The 23,052-nt window shown below is 35.2% G+C and overlaps 1 protein-coding gene across 2 annotated transcripts in view; it reads left to right on the top strand.

Moving 5' to 3' along the window:
- The first annotated feature begins 497 nt into the window (after positions 1-497).
- LOC138704968 (collagen and calcium-binding EGF domain-containing protein 1-like) overlaps positions 498-23,052 on the top strand; it is a 181,526-nt gene continuing 158,971 nt past the window's right edge. Inside the window, exons 1-2 of one of the 2 annotated variants that reach the window (XM_069833449.1) lie at positions 498-792; positions 880-996. In XM_069833449.1, coding sequence (XP_069689550.1) covers positions 761-792; positions 880-996 — 149 coding nt within the window. In that variant the 5' untranslated portion in view covers positions 498-760. The remainder of the gene's footprint in view (positions 793-879; positions 997-23,052) is intronic. The other variant, XM_069833450.1, reaches the window with a different exon arrangement.

Genomic DNA, 23,052 nt, shown 5'->3' with positions numbered 1-23,052 from the left:
ACATGGCCGACTCACAACAAATTTTAAAATCAACTTTTATTTATTTATGGATAAGAGCTAACGATTTAAAAGTGTGCTTTTCATAATCCAAGTCGCATGGAAATCCAAACAAATAGAATAACATTTAATATTTTAAAACAAATATTATGTAGAACAAGTGTGTATTGTACTTGAGTGGCCTCGTTTCCACCATATGTTGTCTTCCAGGAAACTAAAAATCATAAATGGCAGACTGTGAACATGAGCAAAGAGAATGAATAACGTCTCAGATTTCTAGTGGGCCATAAATGAAAACCATTAAACTATAATTACGTAGGCGAGCTTAGGAAGATAAGTTCTTCTGGGAGTGTATGTCATGCCACCACTGTGACAAAAAGTGTTTGAATTCTGCGGGATGAAAGAACCAAGTGTTCAGTTGACCTCGGACGGGCGCCGAGCTCTCCAACTGATGCTGAGCAACATATATGAACAAGACTTCCAATAACCACTGGCACTCACAAGACGACGATGCGTAATGTACAATCAATATGTTTGCTTTCAGTTCGTGTGTGAAAAAAGTTGTGTTTTATATTTAAAAGAATAATATGAAAGTTTCCTGGTCAGATGTTATTATGTTAACAGTGTGAATACAATCTAAAAATATAGCCTAGGTCTTTTCATATTCATGGTTGAGAACCAAGTTCAAAATAGGAATGTGACGTGAGTTAGCCGTGACAATAAAAACAGAATATACGAGTGTTAAATTCGAATGTGTTAATCAATGGATAACACAAACTGTGCAACAATATCGCGGTATGTCAAAACCTATGCAACGGAGACAAATCGAGTCGTATGAAATTAATTTCCGACTCTCAAATTAAAGTAAGTGTGTTATTACAGGACGCTCGGAGTGGCAGCAGTATTATTGGTGGTGACATTTTTCATACGATGCACAGCGCTGGATCACGAGGATGGATATTTTCTGGACGTGTTGGATCATGCTGAAGCAGTATCAGGGCAAGTTCATAGTACTTACAATAAAGTTAGGGACGGGTTAGGATTTACACACAAACCACTTACGCCTATGTTTCACACTACTAGACGTGATAATCAAACTTCAATCTAAGTCGGGAGATAAATCTATTAAACGTGTGGAAGTGGACAACGGCCAACTCAACTTAATATGTTCAAGTAACACTAGACAACAGACTTTCACTTTTTTCTGTAGGCCTATTAAATACGAAATCATATAATTAAGGCATAATCTGATATCTTCAATTCGAAAAATGGAGCAATTTATCCTTATCGGATCTCATTTCTAAGATATCCGTACTATCGTACATATAAGATTTCTTGTTGATACTTTCTTAAGATTATAGGCCCTAATATCACTATATCGAAATGACTTAATTTACATTCTAAATTCTAAGTACCGATAATATGAATAATATGAAATAAAGAGATTAATTTAAATATGTCAGGACATAGTGTGAGTGTTGTATAATAAAATAATGGGTCATGACAAAACAGTTTTCTTGAGTGAAAAATATTTGTTTATAATTTTCTTTTACATCACAAATCCGAAGTTTCTTGAAGGGAGACCAGCAATTATATCTCATAATGGCTGGCGTCCATGCTTCTTGGTAATATATTTCCATTTTAGTAATATTCTGGTGGAAACGTTGTCTTTGTTAACTTTATACAGAACCCAAATTTGGTGGAAAAAAGTCTAAATTTTACATACAGAAAATGAAGCACCACACTCATAGAACCTGTATTTTTGTTATTTCTTATAAGTTCTTTAATTACACGAATATAATTTGGGACTTTTGTGCTTTCAGTAAATTCATAAAATTGTTTTGAAATATTACCACACAGGTAGTTCTAGTTTAATCGGTTAAATATGTAAAAACTTACTAATCCGTGGACTAATAAACAGTCCCTCAATTTCACATCTTTCATGGCTGGGAACATTTTCTTCAAATACAGAAATGCCTCACGAATTTTGTCAGGAGTTTAGATATTTTGAAGAGACCTACTTCAATCTGAAGGTGGGCTAAGATTACTTTAGCTGGATCAATCTAAGGAAAATTTTTCACATTATCCTCACCGACTATGATGGTGTCTCCATTAAGCCAGGACTTCTAAGAAACAAAAATACTTAGTATGTTCTTCATGCAAACTAGTAAATAAAGCAATTATTATTTATAAATCTCATCACACACTTCATTTATATTCGTTGTACTTTATTTTTTTCATGTTTTCATACATTTTCTTCATTTTCATAGAATGTACAGTAGTGGCAAAAAAAAAACCGGACCGACGAAATAATCAAAGTTCCCGAAATGAGCCACTGCGCATGCCACGCCCGCATTCACAAGATAGCGAGTAATCTATTGAAATTGTTGTAGTTTCGACTGCTGACGTAGCCCATTTCGAGAGCCATTAGAAAACTGGTAAAATTCATGTTCTGGGAATAATAAGTTAATTAAGTAGTAAAATATCGCTGCAATCGAAAAGTATTGGGAATAAATTTGAATAAGGAACAAAAAAAACTTTCCTTCGCAGGCAGGATTCGAACCACGAAAGTCTTAGTTACCAGTCTATCATGCTATCACTGTGAACAAGGCTCTGAAATCAGCTACAAGGGTCGGTCCGGTTTTTTTGTCACTACTGTACATGACGTTCAAAGATAATCCATTGTGATGGATAATTTTTAGTATAAGCGTTGATTCTTTACTTATTACTTCTATGAATAGATGGTGAAGATAATAGTCACTGATGCCAATCGTAGATGAATATATCCATGTTATTAAATTCAATTTTTCATTCCGCTCTACTAATTGTAAAACAACACTGTGTTTGGCTGCAAACCACTGATATTGGCTGTTAGAAGAATAATTTATGTTTAATCTATATAATCATTTTAACGGCTCCCAATAATAGTGGCACTTATTGAGATCTAGCGGAACTCTATTAAGTTTGTCAATTTTTTATATCTTTTTGGTCCTGACTTATCTCGTGGTTAGAAAGTTCGTTACACGATCATAAAATCGTAGGTCGGATACCTTTGAACATCACTGTACAAGAAGAAGGGAAGGCATTTTGATTGTAAAGAAATGCTCTGAGAGTAGCTTTGAAGAATCGATAAAATGTTGCCACTTCTCAGAGTTGCGATTATAACCTTACTCCTGTAGCATTTCAACATTTCGTCTATATCATTACAAACGCAAAGGACGACTTTCCATGTTGTATCTTATTACGGTCCTTGGGCACTGTAACATTAACACTGGATATTGACAAGTTCTATTCTTATAATCATGAGCCAATAAATTTGACTTGCTGGTAAAATGACCAAATTCACACGAAGTCATTTAGTTCCAATTTTTGAATGTGATTAAGGATTTCACTTTTTTTGAGTAGAATTCCTCGTAACTGGATTGTTGGTCTCTTAGATGTCTCCAGCATCTGAGACACGTGCAGGTCGTCTTTATGAGGAAGATGATAAATTGGCTTAAACAACTAAATGCTTAGTTTGAAAATCTTAGTGAGACTTAAATAACAACCAGTAAAATGATCTTTATGTTCTTGGCAAATCATGAGAACTGTTCGCCTGTTTCTTCGGCAAAGAGCGACAACTATGCTAAGCCCAGGATTTATCCTGATCACCTAGCGGAAAATAAGGGAATAGATTGTAAATTTTCGAAATTGTGTGAGTAACATCTTTTATTTGAGATTTTGAAGTAAACTTACAGCAAATATAACTAAGTTCTTCTGATAATTCACAAAACTACGAATTTTTTACTGGTCATATTAATCACTTCGTATTATTCTTTATTGAAGGATTGAATGATATTTCTTAAATTTACTTTAAAAATTATTGAATATTAAATTTGAACTAACACTACTACCCAAGTCGTTGTAACTTTGGACTTGACAATTATTGTTGAGTTTGCAAAAAGTTAAATATATATATATATATATATATATATATATATATATATATATCATCATCATCATCATCATCCTTCACGAATTAGGCCTCTGTAGACCTGTTTCGGCCCCTATATATATATATATATATATATATATATATATATATATATACAGGGCCGCCGACAGGATTTATGGGCCCCTGTGCAATATTGTGCGCGGGCCTCGTTGGAAAAAGTAAAAAATGACAAGTTATCAGTTATTCTGACCATAATAATTATTTGCAAAAGAAATAAAAGATAATCCCATACACAGATACGAATCTAAAAATATACACTTTTGTTACATTGAAAACGTTTAGCAAAACTTCATATTAGCACAATATATTATGTTTATCACGCTTCTTTTTCAGACGAAACGTTCGTCTTTTCGTTGTCGTTTGTTTCTTTTCGTTTTGTTTTCATAAAGCACTATCCTTAAACATGTGTAATTTCTGACTTGCAGGCCAACATAAAAAAACAACTCTTCTTGACTTCTCTGATACAAAATCATCAATTGTATCATCAAAATTTAAAGACCTAGCAAGATCGCTCTCCAGACTAAGGAGGTCAAGGTTACTCATCCTTTCTTGACACATTATTACTCTGAATAAATTTTTATTTCCTTCATTTTTTTTAAGTTGGTGTGAAATTGAGCGTTGCTAGTGAAGGTGCAGAAAATAAACCAATCTCAAGCCCATCTGTTCAGGTTATCAAAAATGAAGACAGTTCATGCTTAGAAGTGAATACTGATGGTTGTGGCTGTCTATAAAAAATTCTGATAACAGTAGTATTGAATCAGAACAAGCTAACAATAGTAAAATCATGTGTTAATATGTACAAGTGAAACAAATTTACATACACCAGTTCCTAATTCTGAGCCATGGCAAGTAACATGCGACCTTGGAAAACTAAAAAGTGGCAGACAAATTGTAAGTGTCATTGAATGTGTTGTTCGAAAAATACCCCCAACCTGCCTAATAACCAGGGAACGGATTTATATGGACTAAAAATATATGAAATATGTAAATATATATGTAGTTATTTTTACCAAAATATGGAATTAAATATGGATTTTTACCAAAATATGGAATTAAATATGGACTTAAAATTATAAAAAAATGACTATGTACGTTAAATATTGGTACATTTTAATCAAACTAAACAAAAAATATAATGGACGTACCTTATCTTCCAATGTAGTTTCAACAAAACACAATTTTTATTGTCTGTTACCATAACAATAGGTTACAAACATTTCTTTCAAGTGCTGAAAAGTGAATCTTCTTCTATTGTCTCTGAGGATAGATTTATACTGACTAAAAGAGCGTTCGACGTCACAAGAAGTAACTGGTACATAATTCAATTTCACAATGTCTGCTGGGGATAAGTCCAAGTTAATCTTCACTGTTGATTCACCACTCATCACAGCAACAACCTTTTGTAGTTCTTCATATCCAGGGTTTTTTGAAAGTACAGTGTCCACCTTAGCTCTTACTGCATCTGCAACTTTACCTCTACCACGATTCAGTTGTTCCACAGTACTATTTATAATTTCAAAACTTTCAGATAGTGAAAGGTGCCTATTTTGGAGACTTTTGAGCGTTTTTATGATGCATGAAAATGTATGCTGAATGTGAGCTAAGTCATTCTTCACACTTATGTCACAGGTAACTGTTTTCGCAGTATCAATTGAGACTGCATCTTCAGAGTCCAATGCAAGGAGAACATTGTTAATAGAGTCTATATGTTCGGCATAATATTCAACTGCTTCTAGCCATGTACCCCATCTAGTTAAAATTGGCTTTGGTGGCAATGGAATTTCAGGGTACATTTCTTTCAACACGTTAACTCTACTGGGAGCTTTGAGAAATACTTTTTTCACTGATGAAATCAACAAATCTACTTTAGGGAAATTGTCTCTGACCACTTCTGCCACACGATGAAATGCATGCGCCACACAAGTAAAATGAGTCAATTTAGGATATACAACAGATAATGCTTGTCCAGCTTTGACCATATAAGGGGCAGCATCGCTAATAAAGAATAACACATTATCGTACATAATACCCTTTGGCCACAGGATACCCATAGCTTCGTTGAACAGTTTAACTATAGTTTTGTTATTGCACTTTTCTAGAACATCACAATGTAAAAGAATTCGTTCAGAATATTGTTCACTTAACAAACCGATAACTACATTACCAACAAGTCTACCTTCTTTGTCGGGAGTCTCATCAATGGAAACCCAAATTGAACTATCTTTAATTTCATCTCTTATCTTCTGTATTGTCTCATCGTAGATGGATGGAGCATACGTCTTCCTAAGTGTTGACTCATCCGGGATTGTATGTTGAGTATATTTTTCAAGGAATTCCCTGAAGACCTTATTCTTTAGTTTGTAGAGAGGAATATCAGCAGAGATGAGAGAACGGCACAGGTCGATGTTAAACTCAGATCTTACATTCGATGTTGTTGGTTGTGTTAAAAACAATTGTCTCTGCTTGGAATTTAGTTGTTTGTTGGCCTGATGTTTACTAGTTGTAATGTGTTGTTGCACCAGGAACTTTTGTGTAGATGATACTGCACACTGACACAAATTACAAAATAATATTTTATTGTCAGTTGATAAACCATCTTCTTTAAATTCTGAAATGTAACTTGTTAGTTTTGATTTTAAATTGACTGAATGACGTACTTTTGGCATATTTACCGTCTTTATAGTATGATTTACAAAACTGAACCTATGTGTACTCTGACTGGCATTTAACTGTTGAGCTGCACAACTGAAGTCTGTTAAAAATTTTAAATTAAATTAATACAGTTTTGTAACTTACTTTCCCATTGTTGATAGGACTGCTAATTTTCAAATAACTCTGATGTTAAAGGGATTACTGAACATGTGTTTAAATCTCTATTGTTGAAATGTATTTTTAAAAGTTAATGGAATTTTGTTTTGTTTTATTGTTAAACCTAATATAATATGGACTGTTTTATATGAAATATGGAAAATATATGGAAATTAACGAAAATATGTACTAAACTCTAAAATATGGAAAAATATGGAAAATAAAAGTAGGATTTTTCAACCCTACACATTGTGAAACATAAAGATAATGCAAAATATAAATTATATTAGCTTTATAAGTAAATATGTATTTACATATAAATCCTTTCCCTGCTAATAACCATCTAAGTGACGGAACAAGAGCTTTTGCAATATTATATTCAAAACTCAAGAATGGTGAATGTGTTCCCAGAGACTGGCTAATGTGGAGTGAAACAAATCAGTCACTATACTATTTTCTCTGATTTGTTTCACTCCACACTACCCAGCTTTGGGAACATATTCTTCATTCTTGAGTTTTGAAAATAGTGTAATACTGTATTTGGAAAAGCTCTTGTTTTCCAACAACACATTCAATGACACAACTTGTCTGCTACTTTTTAGTTTTCCAAGGTCGCTCAATTTCACACCAACTTCAAACAAAGTTATACTCCCTTTCTTAATATCTTTCAATTTTTCTGTCTCTCCTTGCCCTTCTCAGCCCCCGATAACACTAACGAACAGAATTGACTAGAAAAACGACAAAGAAAAGACGAAAGTTTCGTCACGAAACATACTATGTAGGCCCTACTGAAAAGGAAACATAATCCTCCGGCTTGGATTTGGGAGAGTCCACTAGCATATTGCGGTGGGCCGGCACGGGTTGTTAAGAGGACAAGCCAATTGAACGTGTTCGGTACAAGCGACGGGAGCATATTTAAGGCAAATCCCGAAATCCTCAAGTGTCGTGTCGATGATTGTTAACGTGGGAAACCGATATTCTATTATATAATGAAGTGGTAATTTGTATTAATTTTGCTTTTGTTGGTTAATGTCAGATTCATGTAACAAATGTTCTTACCAAATTTTATAGTACCGGTATGTATCTGTGAATAATTATTCGTAATAATACAAAGTAATCTGACGGGCCCTTACTGTTCACGGGCCTATATGCACTTGTCCCCTTTGCCCCCCCTTCTCGGCGGCTCTGTATATATATATATATAATGAATGATGTACAGTAGCCTTCTGAACCAATCAGAACGTAGCATTTTCTATCAGTTGCTTCTTGGAACGCCGCTGTTCCGGTTTTTTACACGCTGTGTTACGAAGTGTTACTACCACTTGCGTGATCTTTGTATTGTAAATAATATATAGCGCTGCTGTTGAAACGTCGCAAGAAAACGAAGAGAGAATACTAACAATAATTGACAGACTTGTGCGTAAAGGCGTAGTAGCATCAGTCACTTCAGGACTGGCGCGAAGGACTTGCCAGCTGTTGTGTAGTAGCAAATACTCTCCAATGTTAGAGAGTATTTCGTAATAGTCATTTTGTGGCAAAGTCGTATCTCTCGCTACCGATATTATAGGAGCATTGTTACAATAGTTTGAGTATAAGTGTGAAGTTATTCATTTCATAAGTAAATTTGTTATTTGTGGAATTATAGTTGTTTAACGGCATACAGATTAAACTAATAATAGTAGTATTTTAACGTGAAACGTCGAAATGGAACTTTATACAGATAAAGATTGTTCCATTTTCTTACAATACCGATAGCGTCACTCATTAGGGTTAACATAATATGACGCGGATTTTGCGAACAGTGCGTGATTTTATAGTGTAAGAACAAAAAAAGTCCGGCCCGAAAAATGAAGTTCGAGATTTTGAATGCAGTTGGATATCAATCTGAGAAAATTGTGGGCTAGGGTCGAAATGACACTCAAGTGGATGCAAGCTAATACATATTGTGAACAGAATGAGTGCCTCCTCTTTGACCAGGTGATCAAATTGAAAACTTTCCTATCAGACATCAAAGAGGAAAGTTCTAAAAAGTTCACAAAATCTGGGTGAATTTTTATCGCAGCTGTGTTTTTGTGGAGCAATGCTCATAACTGCTAAAATTATAGAATTTTATTTCTTGGCACGTGGGTATAATGCTAGAGTTGAAAGAGTATTTTCTTTGATGTATGCTCAGTGGACAGAAGAAATTAACAGATTATCACTTAAGTCAGTAAATGCAGTTCTGCGGATAGAGTGTAGGCCTAATATGGAAAATGTAAATTGAATTGAATTTCACAAGGTCATTCAGAAACAGTTTCTTTCTTCTGTTCACAGTTCTGAGAGATATAAGTTATGAGTGGTACTGTGGTAATGATACATAGACTTAAGTCAGCGGTCGTCAGCGCAGAGCACCATGGGGCTAGCGTCTCTTTCCCGCAGAGAACACAGTGCACCATGGTGCACTCGTAGCTGCTAGTGGGTATGCTCTCTATCTCTTCCTACTGCACGACAGGGCACACGGCACGGCTCCGCTTACCCTTTGCCCATTTCAGCGAGTGCTGACGACCACCGACTTAAATGGTGTGCCTTTAAAATATGGTAACGCTGTAATGATCGTGCCAAATAATGTGATAGATAAGAAAGTACAGTATATTACTGAAGTGCCCAACCCTGTCATATTAAGCAAACAAGAGATACTGATGTAGCGTCTATACATTTAGTGCCAACATTAAATACAGTATAAGTTTCATAGAAGTTCATGCGTTTCCTGTTGATCGAATTGACGTGTCGACCATGTTCTGTTTTTGTCTACCGGTATCTTCATTATGGCAACGTTATCACTCGTGGTACAATAGAGACAGAAGTACAAGACGTGGTTTTCCACGTGATCCGTCTCAGTCTGTTCTCTATTTAATGTGCTTGGGTGTTTTTAGCACAATAGTCCTGAAAATATTGCATGGGCATTCGAGTTATGTACGAGCGTATATATCAAATAAAATAATCTACAGCAGGCGTTCTCAACCTGGTGCTCGCGAGTATTACGGTGCTCTTTTAGTGACATTTGATGCTTTCCTCATACGAGAAAAAAGTGCTCTCGAGCACGAGTGATCCTGAGGTCCTTTTATAAATTCAAACTTTGTGTTACGAACAAAATCTTAGTAATATAGACCTAATAGTTCCGTCTTTAACTTATTCTTGATGTACGAACCGGAATAAATAGTGTTCCTATCCATCCATTATAATATCATACAGAACTGATAGTGCTTCTTGTATTTTATGGTATATAATCCCTTTCAATTCAATATGTACTTTTTTTTCTCTCATACGGAGGAGGGACGGCCGCGCTCTTGTACACGTACAGTACGCCGGCAGCTCCGTAAACGTAACCGTAACGTATGAATAATGATGATGATGATAGTGATAAGTGCATTAATGATGACGAAATGATTCTGAGGTCCAACGCCGAAAGTTACCCAGTAATTCTGCTTCACTGGGTTAAGGGGAAACCCCTCAAAAAAACCCAACCAAATACCTTGTCCCAACCAGGATTTCAACCCGGGCCCTCTCATTACATGGTGAGACGCTCTAACCGTTACTCACAGCGGTGGACCAGAATGGACTTAGACAGAGAAATCAAGGTTATTCGGGAGAATAATATGGTTGCTGGTGCGGAATTTGAATTGATAGATCTCCAGTCCTTTTTAGCTCTGAAATATTTGTTTTAAAAGGAGAAATCATACCATTTCGGATTCCGTAATAAATTACATACATCAATACGCTAAATCTTGATCATATGCACTTAGTTTTCTATCAATTAATGTCAAATATATACATGTGACAACGAAATCAAAGCACTAAAACGTCAAATATCATGCCTTTATTTCGCCTCCGCCCGCCTCCACTCAGCGTTGCCAAACCTACCCATGCTCCGACTTGTAACTGAAGATGGCTCTGGCAATGGCTATTGAGAAGAGAGACCGTGCACTGCTAGTTAAGTTGTTTTTCCAGAATCACAGCAAATAGCAACGCTGCATTACGGGAAAATCGCCGACAGAAACAGTTGAGAAGAGGTCCCATGTCAATTAATGGGCTGAAGAACATGATGAAAAAATTCGAAGAAACAGTGAATTAGGTGTCGCATCAGGGAGAGGACGGCCTGACCTGTAGGCTAGCATACAAAGACATGTTGCTGTGATTTCATCAGATATGCTGCGAGTAACTGTCGACCATGCCGTGTTACGAATGCAACATGTTGATGAGTTGGGAGACCATGTTGAACAGTGTTTGTAACATAGTTCTTAATAAACGTGCCGCTCTCATGTGTTTGATCTTTCCTGCCTTTTTCCTGCTCCCATACCACGTTCTGACTGGTTATAGTGCCATATCTTCACCTGGTGGCAATATGTGTAACTAATCATTTTTTGGAATAATTCGCGATCGCATTGCTTAATTAGCATATCTACGAGGTTTTTGAACTCCTACGATCATTAGAATCCGTGGTGTGCCACGCTGAACACCGTCAGTTTAATTATAACCACCCTATGTATTACGATGAGATTGTATCCTGAAATAACGGTTTTGTAGTTCGTAAATGTAAATATTGAAACTTATTATTTTAAGAAAACTTGTACCTTTGTAGGGTTAAGTCGATCATACCATCGATCTGCTCGAAGCAGATAGGACCAGCAGGAAAAACAAATTATTCATCGAAATACCTCGAACTAACATAAACAGAAAAGTGTCGTAGTGTAGCTTATATTGATAGGATAGTGGGAAAAGAGGAAGACGAAATTATGGTGAATTTATTGCGTAAGAGAAGCACTCCCAAAGGAACATATTTTGTATAACCCTCTCTACCTGACGATGGGAAGAACATAGTTTCTGAAGCAACTGCTAATGACATGAGGAGGAGAAGATTTCAAATGACATCTGACATAAACATAAGCAATGTTAAATAGCATTTTAGATTATAATTGAAGTTTGATATTTCAATGCAAACTTTGAATTCTTAAATCTTTGTTTGTGGGTATGTGAAATATTAAAATGTGTTCTTATGTTTTATAAGGTGGCAATCATAGTCAAGTTTCTATAGTGTAGACCTATAGGCCTAATTGTATCGAAATGTATCATTACAGTAAGAAAAGTAAGTGCCCACAGTGCCAGCTGCGCAGAAGATTAACTGGACCCAAATAGAAGCAATCGCTCGCCGCCATCTTGAGGTCATAACGTTAGCAGGCGAAAGGCAATGCTGATAGAACGCAATCGTAAAACACACCAGGATTTATTACTGTGTAACAAAACACATCATTATCTATTAAGTATGTGCCAATTAGCGTAAACTCGGTGAACTTTAAGACCTGTAAATACGAAGTGAAAAGAAACATGTTTATAACTAATTTATTACAATAGAAATGATATTAATAAACAAACCTTGAAAACCAACAAAGTGAGTGTATACATTTACAAATATAGACAGTTCTGACGTATAACAGACATTCCGAATCTTCAACAAAACTGCAACATTTATGGGATAACAAAACAGCTGTTTACAATGAACTTGAAAATCAACTACGTAACTTTATTGATATAGCTGGCGAGACCCAACAATTCGGCTAGAATTCTGATACACCACAAACCACAAGTAAGACTATAAAAATATAGTTTATACAATATTTAATATTTAGAAGAATTATTCAACCGTTTTGTCATTAATAATAACCGTAAAAATTTCCAAAGACTGCAGCCATATTTTCATTTATTGTCTTGTTTTTATCGCCAACACACACTTAAGTTTATAATATATCAACAACGTTTGGTACGACGGCGAACATAATTCCATCGACACACACTTATATTGTAACATTAATTTACATTGAAAATCGGCATTGGCACAAACACGTGTTCTGAATAGTAGGCCTCCGTTTGACAGTTAATTACAGTGTTGCCGACGTATGGCTCCGGCTTGTAAATGAAGAAGAAGGCTCTGCTAGAGCTGGGGACGGAGCGAGTAGAACTGTTGAGTAACTCGGTTCTATCGGTTTATGTGCTTGACAGTGGAGCACCGAAGTTACTCGGTTAACCGTAGCCGTTACCGGTCAGTTCAAACGTTCGAACTGAGTTCACGTGTTTCACTTAGTTCTACCAGACAAAAATGTAGCTACTATTGTATTTAAATATTTTATGCTGCAGGACAAATTATTATCTTATCCCCAAAGAGGGCTGAAACTCTAGTATCGAAGAGGAGTTCATCCTATTATATGACCTGTCAAGTGGGCTTCATGAACATCGCCTGTCTGAATATATTACTATTACTTACTTACTCACTTACTTACTTACTTACTTACTTACTTACTTACTGGCTTTTAAGGAACCCGGAGGTTCAATGCCGCCCTCACATAAGCCCGCCATTGGTCCCTATCCTGAGCAAGATAAATCCAGTCTCTACAATCATATCCCACCTCCCTCAAATCCATTTTAATATTATCCTCCCATCTACGTCTCGGCCTCCCCAATGGTCTTTTTCCCTCCGGTCTCCCAACTAACATCTTATATGCATTTCTGGACTCGCCCATACGTGCTACATGCCCTGCCCATCTCAAACATATTATTATTATTATTATTATTATTATTATTATTATTATTAAAGTCCAGGATAATAGAGAAGGTTTGGAATTGAACGGGTTACATCAGCTCCTTGTTTATGCGAATGACGTGATTATGTTAAGAGAAAATCCACAAACTATTAGGGAAAACACGGGAACTTTACTTGAAGCAAGTTCAACTCCTTGGAAAATTTCAAATATCTTGGAGCAACAGTAACAAATATAAATGACACTCGGGAGGAAATTAAACGCAGAATAAATATGGGAAATGCGTTTTATTATCCGGTTGTGAAGATTTTATTATCCAGTCTGCTCTCGAAAAATCTGAAAGTTAGAATTTATAAAACAATTATATTACCGGTTCTTCTATATGGTTGTGTGACTTGGACTCTCACTTTGAGAGAAGAACAGAGGTTACGGGTGTTTGGGAATAAGATGCTTAGGAAAATATTTGGGGCTAAGAGGGATGAAGTTACAGGAGAATGGAGAAAGTTACACAACGCAGAACTGCATGCTTTTTATTCTTCACCTGACATAATTAGGAACATTAAATGCAGACGTTTGAGATGGGCAGGGCATGTAGCACTTATGGGTGAATCTAGAAATGCATATAGAGTGTTAGTTGGGAGGCCGGAGGGAATAAGACCTTTGGGGAGACCGAGACTTTGATGGTAGGATAATATTGAAATGTATTTGAAGGAGGTGTGATATGATTGTAGAGACTGGATTAACCTTGCTCAGGATAATGACCGATGGCGGGTTCATGTGAGGGCGGCAATGAACCTCCAGGTTCCTTAAAAGCCATAAATATTATTATTATTATTATTATTATTATTATTATTATTATTATTATTATTATTATTATTATTATATTAGAGTGTTTGATTAATATTGAAATATGTTAAAAAGGGAAGTGCATTATATTTTTTCTATTTGTGTTTATTGTATTTGTGTTACCTCATTAGTCATCATTTTATTTGTATTTATTCTACGAATTATGCTAACTAAATACTTTAATTTGTCAATAATATTACTCCTCACCAAAGAGAGCATGGTTGTGTGGAAGGCTAGTTATGTTATAAGATAAATAAACATTATGTTCTTCAGTTCAAGGTTCCACGTTTTATTGATTATTTCATCCACTTTCCGTAATAGTAAATAATTCTGTGTGTTATTTTTTAAGTGATTTAGGCAGCGCTTCATGGAACCCGTTTCTTTCTACCTTCTTTTTTTTTACTTACCTGCAGCGTTTAACATTTACCTCACGTGTTAATTTATTAGCTGTTAGTATTATAAATTACTTTTTCAATTTTATTTCGTCTGTTATATATAACAACACTGAAGGTTAAATAGGCATTTCATATAAAATAACTCCGCAAATAGTTGTAATCACGCAAATAAAATTTGCAACAGCCATTTTACAATGAAGAGAAGCATTTTTCTCTCGTCAATTGGTAAAACCGAAAGCGCTTTACTACAACGCTTGTAAAACACTCTAGCTAAATTTTAAATCTTCTGCCACAAATGTGTACTCGGTACTGTACTCGGACCAACCGAGTAATGACGTCACAGTAACTGCTCCGAACCGAACCGCTCCGTCCCCAGCCCTAGGCTCTGCCATTGCGTTTTACAAGGAAAAGTTCAAACTTCTAAATTTTCAACGAACATTCACATCACTAACAGAATCAACACGCGTCACCAAGCAACAGGGAACTTACACAATGCAATGATACCGAAGAACGTACTGACGTCAGAGTTACAGACATTTGCACGTTTTGACTGCTTACAGTGCCATATTTACATCTGGTGGCGAGACTTGGAACGAATTATTTTTGGCATAACTCGCGAGCGAGTTGGTTAATTAGCATATCTACGAGGATTTTGCACTCCTACGGTCATTGAGTCCGTGGTGTGCCATGCTGAACACTGTCAGTTTAATTATAACCACCTTGTACTTACGCATACTTACTGTCTCCTTTCACTGCTGACAATAATTTGATGTGTGTAAGACTTTGTTTTCGTTTAAGAGAAAAAGTTGAGAATAACAGTTTTCATTTCGACAGTAATTACACTGTGTTCCCATTGTTGGCATACGCACGCATTTTTATGTTTCTCTCGCTTACATTTGCAATGTCAGGCGATGAAGCCAGCATAACAAAATTGTAACAAGTAACTGAAAAAATACATAATTTTCAATAAAAATCGCAAGTGATCGATTATACACCCACTGACTAACTTTACCCGCGTCTATGGTACTCGGTCAGTTATGGCCGAATGTTGTAATAAAAACAATTAACAACACAGGTAGGCCTATCTCGGTCATAAAGTCATAAAATATCAGATGAAACTATGAAGTAATTACATAATATACGACTATTTGGTCTAGGGAGCATCCGTTTTCGTTGCAGAATAATTCGTTTAACACGTTTGAGAATTGAGGCGCTGACATGGGAAAGATAGTAACTGCCAAAAACAAAATTTTTCAGGGGAAGCAAAAAACAAATTTATGAACACTTTCTCACTTACATTATTACAGAAACTACTTTAAATGAATGACATACACTCATGTTTGTGTTATATAAGAAATTTGAAAAGTCTGGCACAGATTTATCTGTGAAATCCTATTTTATGAAAATACAACATTGAAATCACTCCTTAGCCAAACTGAGAATTAACGTTATTTATACATTATGCACAAATGTTTCGGTAAAATGCACGATACTTTTCATCGAGGAAGTCTAACATAGATAACAAGTCTCTCTTTTTGGCATCAGGGACGACTGGTCTTCTTTCAAAGCGTTGCAAGCACTGCAAGTTAGTGATTGACGTTAATGACTGTCCTTTCTTAAAAATCCTGTGCTCTGTCCACATTTCAAGGTCATTAAATGACTGTCTTGTTTTTATTAGAGGAAAATCAGCTCTTGAGAGTCTAATCCAGTTGAGGGCGCTGATTTTGATAGGAGATGTATTCAAAAACTTGTCACATTCTGCAGAAAAGTCGAAGAAATCCTCATCCTTCATCATTATTACATTATTAGGCCTTACCTCTTCTGGAACCTTTGTCTTGCATCTTTTTTTTCTGTTCTCTATGATGCCAAATTCCCTATCACATGGCATGTAGGAATGTTCTGAAACCAGGAATTTCAAGTCCACTGAATCAAAATGTTTCTTGGCAATAATGTAAATCAGGACCATTAGAATCATCCGATTCTTATTCTTCCCTGCACAGTTATCAACCCATATTTGTCTAGACACACTCTGATGTTGTAATAGTAATATACGTTACAAGAGCGGTATGTTGACGTTTTCATGTTCCAGGAAAAGATTGAAAAAGCGAAACGTAGTTGAGCTTTTTTAATTTCCGAGAACATGAAAGCAAACATACCGCTCGTGTATCGTACATTATTTTGTGCGAAGATCGTTTATTACATACCTGAAAGACAAATTTCTAATTAGTTGCAATGAAATCTCCATGTTGGTTTCTGTTTAATGACGGCAACTTCGGAAAACCAAAATATCTTTCTTCAACATTGTTGCTATAAAATGTTTTCTGTGTTTACTATACTCCAGCAGGCCGTGATATACGTCTGTCTTTTTTCCCCCAGTCTATAAATGCTAACTTAAAACAAACGGTAAGGTTATGTAATGATTTATTTTTCATTTTAATATTTTAACAAAATTATTTATATAACATATTGCAGTAATAACATCGGCATCTGGAATCTTATTGATTTTTTCACTGCTTCCTTAATGTTACTTGTATCAGGAATGCAATAAGTTTCGTGGAGTAGTAGACTTTACTGAATTTTTGCAAATATTTAAAAACTATAATTAACATTGCAATTTAGGTGAAATTGCAGTGGTAAGTTTCCAATTTATAACTATTACTATGTTAAACGTCTCTAAAAATAATATGTTAAAAGCCTAAATCAGTAAAATGAATGTCGCGCTTAAGCGGTAAGAAGAGGGAAATTGTTATGTGTGTTACGTTGGGAATACTGAATGTGGTATTTCACACTTACCGCGTATTGGTTCTGTGCGGAAAACAAGCAAATACGCACGATCTCGCACAATAGTAATATACGTTACAAGAGCGGTATGTTGATGTTTTCATGGTCGAGGAAAAGATTGAAAAAGCGAAACGTAGTTGAGCTTTTTTAATTTCCGAGAACATGAAAGCAAACATACCGCTCGTGTATCGTACATTATTTTGTGCGAAGATCGTTTATTACATACCTGAAAGACGAATTTCTAATTAGTTGCAATGAAATCTCCATGTTGGTTTCTGTTTAATGACGGCAACTTCGGAAAACCAAAATATCTTTCTTCAACATTGTTGCTATAAAATGTTTTCTGTGTTTACTATACTCCAACAGGCCGTGATATACGTCTATCTTTTTTCCCCCAGTCTATAAATGCGAACTTAAAACAAACGGTAAGGTTATGTAATGATTTATTTTTCATTTTAATATTTTAACAAAATTATTTATATAACTTATTGCAGTAATAACATCGGCATCTGGAATCTTATTGATTTTTTCACTGCTTCCTTAATGTTACTTGTATCAGGAATGCAATAAGTTTCGTGGAGTAGTAGACTTTACTTAATTTTTGCAAATATTTAAAAACAATAATTAACATTGTAATTTAGGTGAAATTGCAGTGGTAAGTTTCCAATTTATAATTATTACTATGTTAAACGTCTCTAAAAATAGTATGTTAAAAGCCTAAAGCAGTAAAATGAAAGTCGCGCTTAAGCGGTAAGAAGAGGGAAATTGTTACGTGTGTTACGTTGGGAATACTGAATGTGGTATTTCACACTTACCGCGTATTGGTTCTGTGCGGAAAACAAGCAAATACGCACGATCTCGCACAAAAGGAGTTACTACCTTCTCCGCGCCAACAGCTGTGCACATTCAACTTGCAACATTCAGTGACTACTTTCCAACTTCGTTTCATTACATACGGACATACTACCTTCTCTGTGCCATTGGCATGGCTATTTACTATCTTCTCAATGAAAAAACTAAAAATTCGAATTTTTGGCAGTTACGACCTTTCCCATGTCAATGCCTCAATTAGTCTTGAATACGTTGCGTTGCTGGAAAAGTTTTTCTTCCTGAGATTCAAGAGTCCCCATAACCAATTAAAAACTTAGGTAGGTACTTACAGCACTACATCTGTTATCAATACACGTTTTAAATATTATAGGGCAGTACAACACCTTATTTCAAATGGTATCTTTGGTAACAAAGCCAAGCTGAGAGTCACAATCTTAAGTTCTTACAAATATATTCTATTCTAGAAGCTGTTAGGTCTAACATAATACCAAGCTTAAGAGTAGAATTAATCAAACAACTCCAGAAACTATTGCATGATAATAACAGTTACATTCTTCACAGAAACTTCACTTCACTTCGTACCACTGCCACCGGGTATATACCCATTGCAGTGTGAATAAATACATACATACATACATACATACATACATACATACATACATACATACATACATACATTCATAGTTCTAAATACAACTTTGGAAGTAATTCAGGAGCAAACGATTTATAACTGATAATTATTCATAACAATAACAAAGTTGCATTTGGAAATATAACGGATTTAAATCAATGATATTTATTTATAACAAGTGTAGCTAAGCACAGGGGTATGGCTAGTATGTATATATATATATATATATATATAAGATCTAAGGTACTCTAATTTGTGCAACTTTCTCCTATATGAAAAATCTTTCATTATTGAAAATCATATTCATTTAGTAACCATACAGACCATTTCTCTCTCTTTCTCACCTGGACACACATATTAATTAGTAATGACTATTGTCATACCTTGATGTAGAGTTGCAGTCTTCATAACTGTCGAATTCTTATTTGTTTCTTACAAGCATATATCTCCAAAATCTTGTTGAGAAACTTCACTTCGTACATTTTCCCCTCTATAGATATCCTCATGCAGTGGTCAAGTGCAACATCTCCCAGCCGGTTTCTTAATGCAGTCATTGTTCGATTCATGGCTGAATGATCTTTCAACAGTGGCTGTTGTCAATGACACTGTCAATAGTTTGACACTCCCAAAAAATATATATATATATGAGTAGTTTAATATCAAAGACAGACATCTGTCATCTCTATAGTTTTGATCTAGAGGTAGTTTTTTTATTTCACAGTGTTCTTTGTAATATTTAACACAATTTATTTTATAAATGTAGTGTTAGAGTTTGCATAATATTGTTTCGCTCTAACTGGAAAGAGCATGAAAAATTGTATAAAAACCAAAAAAAAAAAACCACAGCTATCTAAATTTCGATTGAGGTCAGATGTCCGTCTTTGATATTAAGGTACTCATATATATATATATATATATATATAATCCTGAAATGAAATCCACGGCTTGTTTATTGAATCTTTCATAAATATCAGTGGAGACAGTATCTGTGAACTTAATATGTAATTGCAGATATTTTTGTCTTCATTAGGATCTGATTTTATTGATAGTTTAATTAAACATTCTTCATAAATTCTGGAAAAATCATTCGTTTTTTGTCATGTTTTCTTCAAGTTTTAAGAAACTGAGTTTATGTGAGATGTTATACTTGTAATTAGTTTCGGAAAAACTGATAACTGAAAATAATTTTTTGCAGATATTCGCTCAAATTAGACACAAATCCAGTACCGTAGTTTCCCCTAACTATGGTCTACATTTTTCACATTTTTCTTTGTATATTTAGTACTATTCATCCAGATTAAGTGAAATTTTGGCTTCGGACTCTTGTATTAAATAAATATTGACATATGTTTTTGGAATTATTTAATTACAAGTGTTAAAGAAATAATAAGCATTGATACATAATTGTATTCTGAGTTGCACAACTATGGTCCACTCATATATTCATGCTTGAAAGCATGAATGGACTATAGCTGGAGCTGTAATTATTCGTAAATCAATACATTGAGTTTCTAATTTAAGGGTAGAAACATAATCTAGCACAGAAATATTAAAAAATAAATGAAAAGTACATGGATTCTTTTTATTATTACACACTGCATAAACACATATAAACAAATGAAATCTCAAAGTCATTTTTCTACAATAATGAACAACTACACTCACTGGCGAAAAAAAAAAATAAATAAATAACCGGGCCACCTAAACCGGGCGACCTGAGGTGAGAAGCAGAAAACCCATTATGAAATGAAGGAAACATTAGTTTCCAAAAAAAAGAAAACTTTTTTCTTATTATGACTTGTGTTATTATTTTCATCGCCAAACAATGGATATAATTAAAAGGAGTAAAAACTTACAAATTGTATCAATTTTCTTCCAAATGTTCAACTGATTTTGTGGTCACCCAGATATTACTAATAGCGGATATTGCCTCCCCGTGACTGTATGACTGTTACCATTCGCCGATTCAACCTTTCGATCAGATTCTGGATGTCAGTCTGGTCGATACTATTCCATTCTTTACTTAGAACATTTCGGAGCTGCTGTAAGTTGCTGTGAGGAGTTAGTCGACTTCTAACTCGCTTCCCTAGCATTTCCCACACATGTTCAATAGGGTTTATATCAGGACTTCTTGCTGGCCATACCATCCTATTCAATCCAACATTGTGAAAGTACTCATCCACGATTTTTGTAGCATGAGAGCGAGCATTGTCATGCATTAACCACATGTTCAATTAGACCCTCTTCGATGTATCTTGGAGCAGTCAAAGTACATCCATTAATGAAAACAAGTTCTGTTGGAGCTTCTTACGAAAAGCCATCCCATACCATTACTGAGCCACCTTGGAAACTGACACGTGAACTGAAGGTACATGGAGAAAAAACGTTCTCCTTTTCTTCTCCACACTCTTTCACGTCCATCTGTAAACTAAATCTCGATTCATCTGTGAAGAGCACTCATCGCCACTCCCCCAGGTTCTAATTAGTATAATTGTGAGCAAAACGTATTCGTTCTAATGATGTTGCTGGAGTAATTTCGGGCCTTAAGCTGGTCTTCTGGATTTCAGCCACGAACCGAAATTACTAGTTTTCTCCCTGAACCGGGTCTCCTGGAATAACCTGTCTCTCTAAAGCGATGGTACATCCGTTGTACGGTCGATCGAGGAATCCCAAGAACTGCAGCCACATAACGCTGACTATTCCCATCTTCTATCAATGCAACCATTTTTCTGAATCGGTTGTACTTAGTGACATTTGTATACAATGAAGTACGCCAATACTGCCTCAAGAGAGCTTACCAGTCTGTAGACTTCTTCAGCATAGCTTGAAATGATTCCGAGAAGTTTAGACACAATATCGCAAGAAGAACGAATCTCCTTTTCATATCACTGTTGGCTATTACGTATTCAGTATTACTTTGTTACGTATCACAAAATAAATGAATAACTAAATGAACCTCAGAATACCTACAATTATTTAAAAAAAATCCTACAATTTTCAAAAATTTTAAATAATATGTAGTTGGCCCGGTTTTTTTGCCGGTGACTGTATATTAAAGAACAAAAGTACGGTATCAAAATAAAATAACACGTTCTTATCAAAATAATTACGCACATAAATTCACTGATAATGTTTATTTACCATACTGTGAACTACATTCAGTAGGCCTATTCCAATCCTTTGAATCTCCACTTCTCTTGTAATTCTGAAATTTAAAATAAATCTCTCTTTTTCGAGACGCATTTGGGGTCTTCAATTTGTTTTATTATGTTTTCCTTTCCATAAAATAAAATATCTTCCACTTCTCGCCACCTCAGTAATTTCCGCTTTACACCATACATGAAACAACAACTCCATTGTTCTTCACTTACAAAATTTCCCTGGCCACAATTCCTCATCACAAGTAATACCACATAACTACGGGTTTTTAGCATTATTTTAAGAGATTTCGTCTTCTTTTCCACAACTGACTCACTGTCTGTAAATATGGAGAGAACACTGGAAACAACATAATCTGCATTCAATTCAATTTCATCGCTCTCATAGTCACTTACAGGGACAGTTGTTTTCCTTCTATACTTTATTTTTTTTCATGGAGTGCAGTTTCATAGAAAGGACTTTGCCGACAGACCTTCTACTGCCCCCTACTAATTGGTTGTCATAAATAAATGTCTTCCTTACTATGACGGAAATCTTGTCTTCTCTTGTTAGTAACCAATCACAACCCTCGTTCAGAAGAATTGACAGGTGCCCCTCAAATCCACGTGGAGGCAGAGTTGCCGCATCGTTCCCGAATTCCAAGAATCCCGTCAGTTTCACTGCATAATTTCGAAGGTCATCAGTATTGTGACAACTGTGCAATGTTGGGATTTGGGGACAGGATGGAATTGTCAGAGCTGTTGTGTAGAAAGTCATAAATCTGTAAATGGGTGTTCAAAGGAATCACCGAACTACACTCCTTGAAATAAAATAAGGTATACCCTGGAGTTTTCGTTTTACCGGACCATCATTTGTGCTAGTAACATTGATGCTGGGACAGCTGTTTCTTTATTTACTGGACCATAATATTAAATGGTATTTTGGAATATATTGAGATACCGTATTTGCAGAAGTAAATAATCACATTGATCCCATTATATTGAAACAAATATTTCAAAATGAAATACAACTGTGGTCCACGAACAATTGTGGTACATAGTT

This window comes from Periplaneta americana, chromosome 8 (assembly GCF_040183065.1).
Source record: "Periplaneta americana isolate PAMFEO1 chromosome 8, P.americana_PAMFEO1_priV1, whole genome shotgun sequence".
Taxonomy (NCBI): Eukaryota; Metazoa; Arthropoda; class Insecta; order Blattodea; family Blattidae; genus Periplaneta; species Periplaneta americana.
This window is presented reverse-complemented; position numbering and strand designations above follow the sequence as displayed.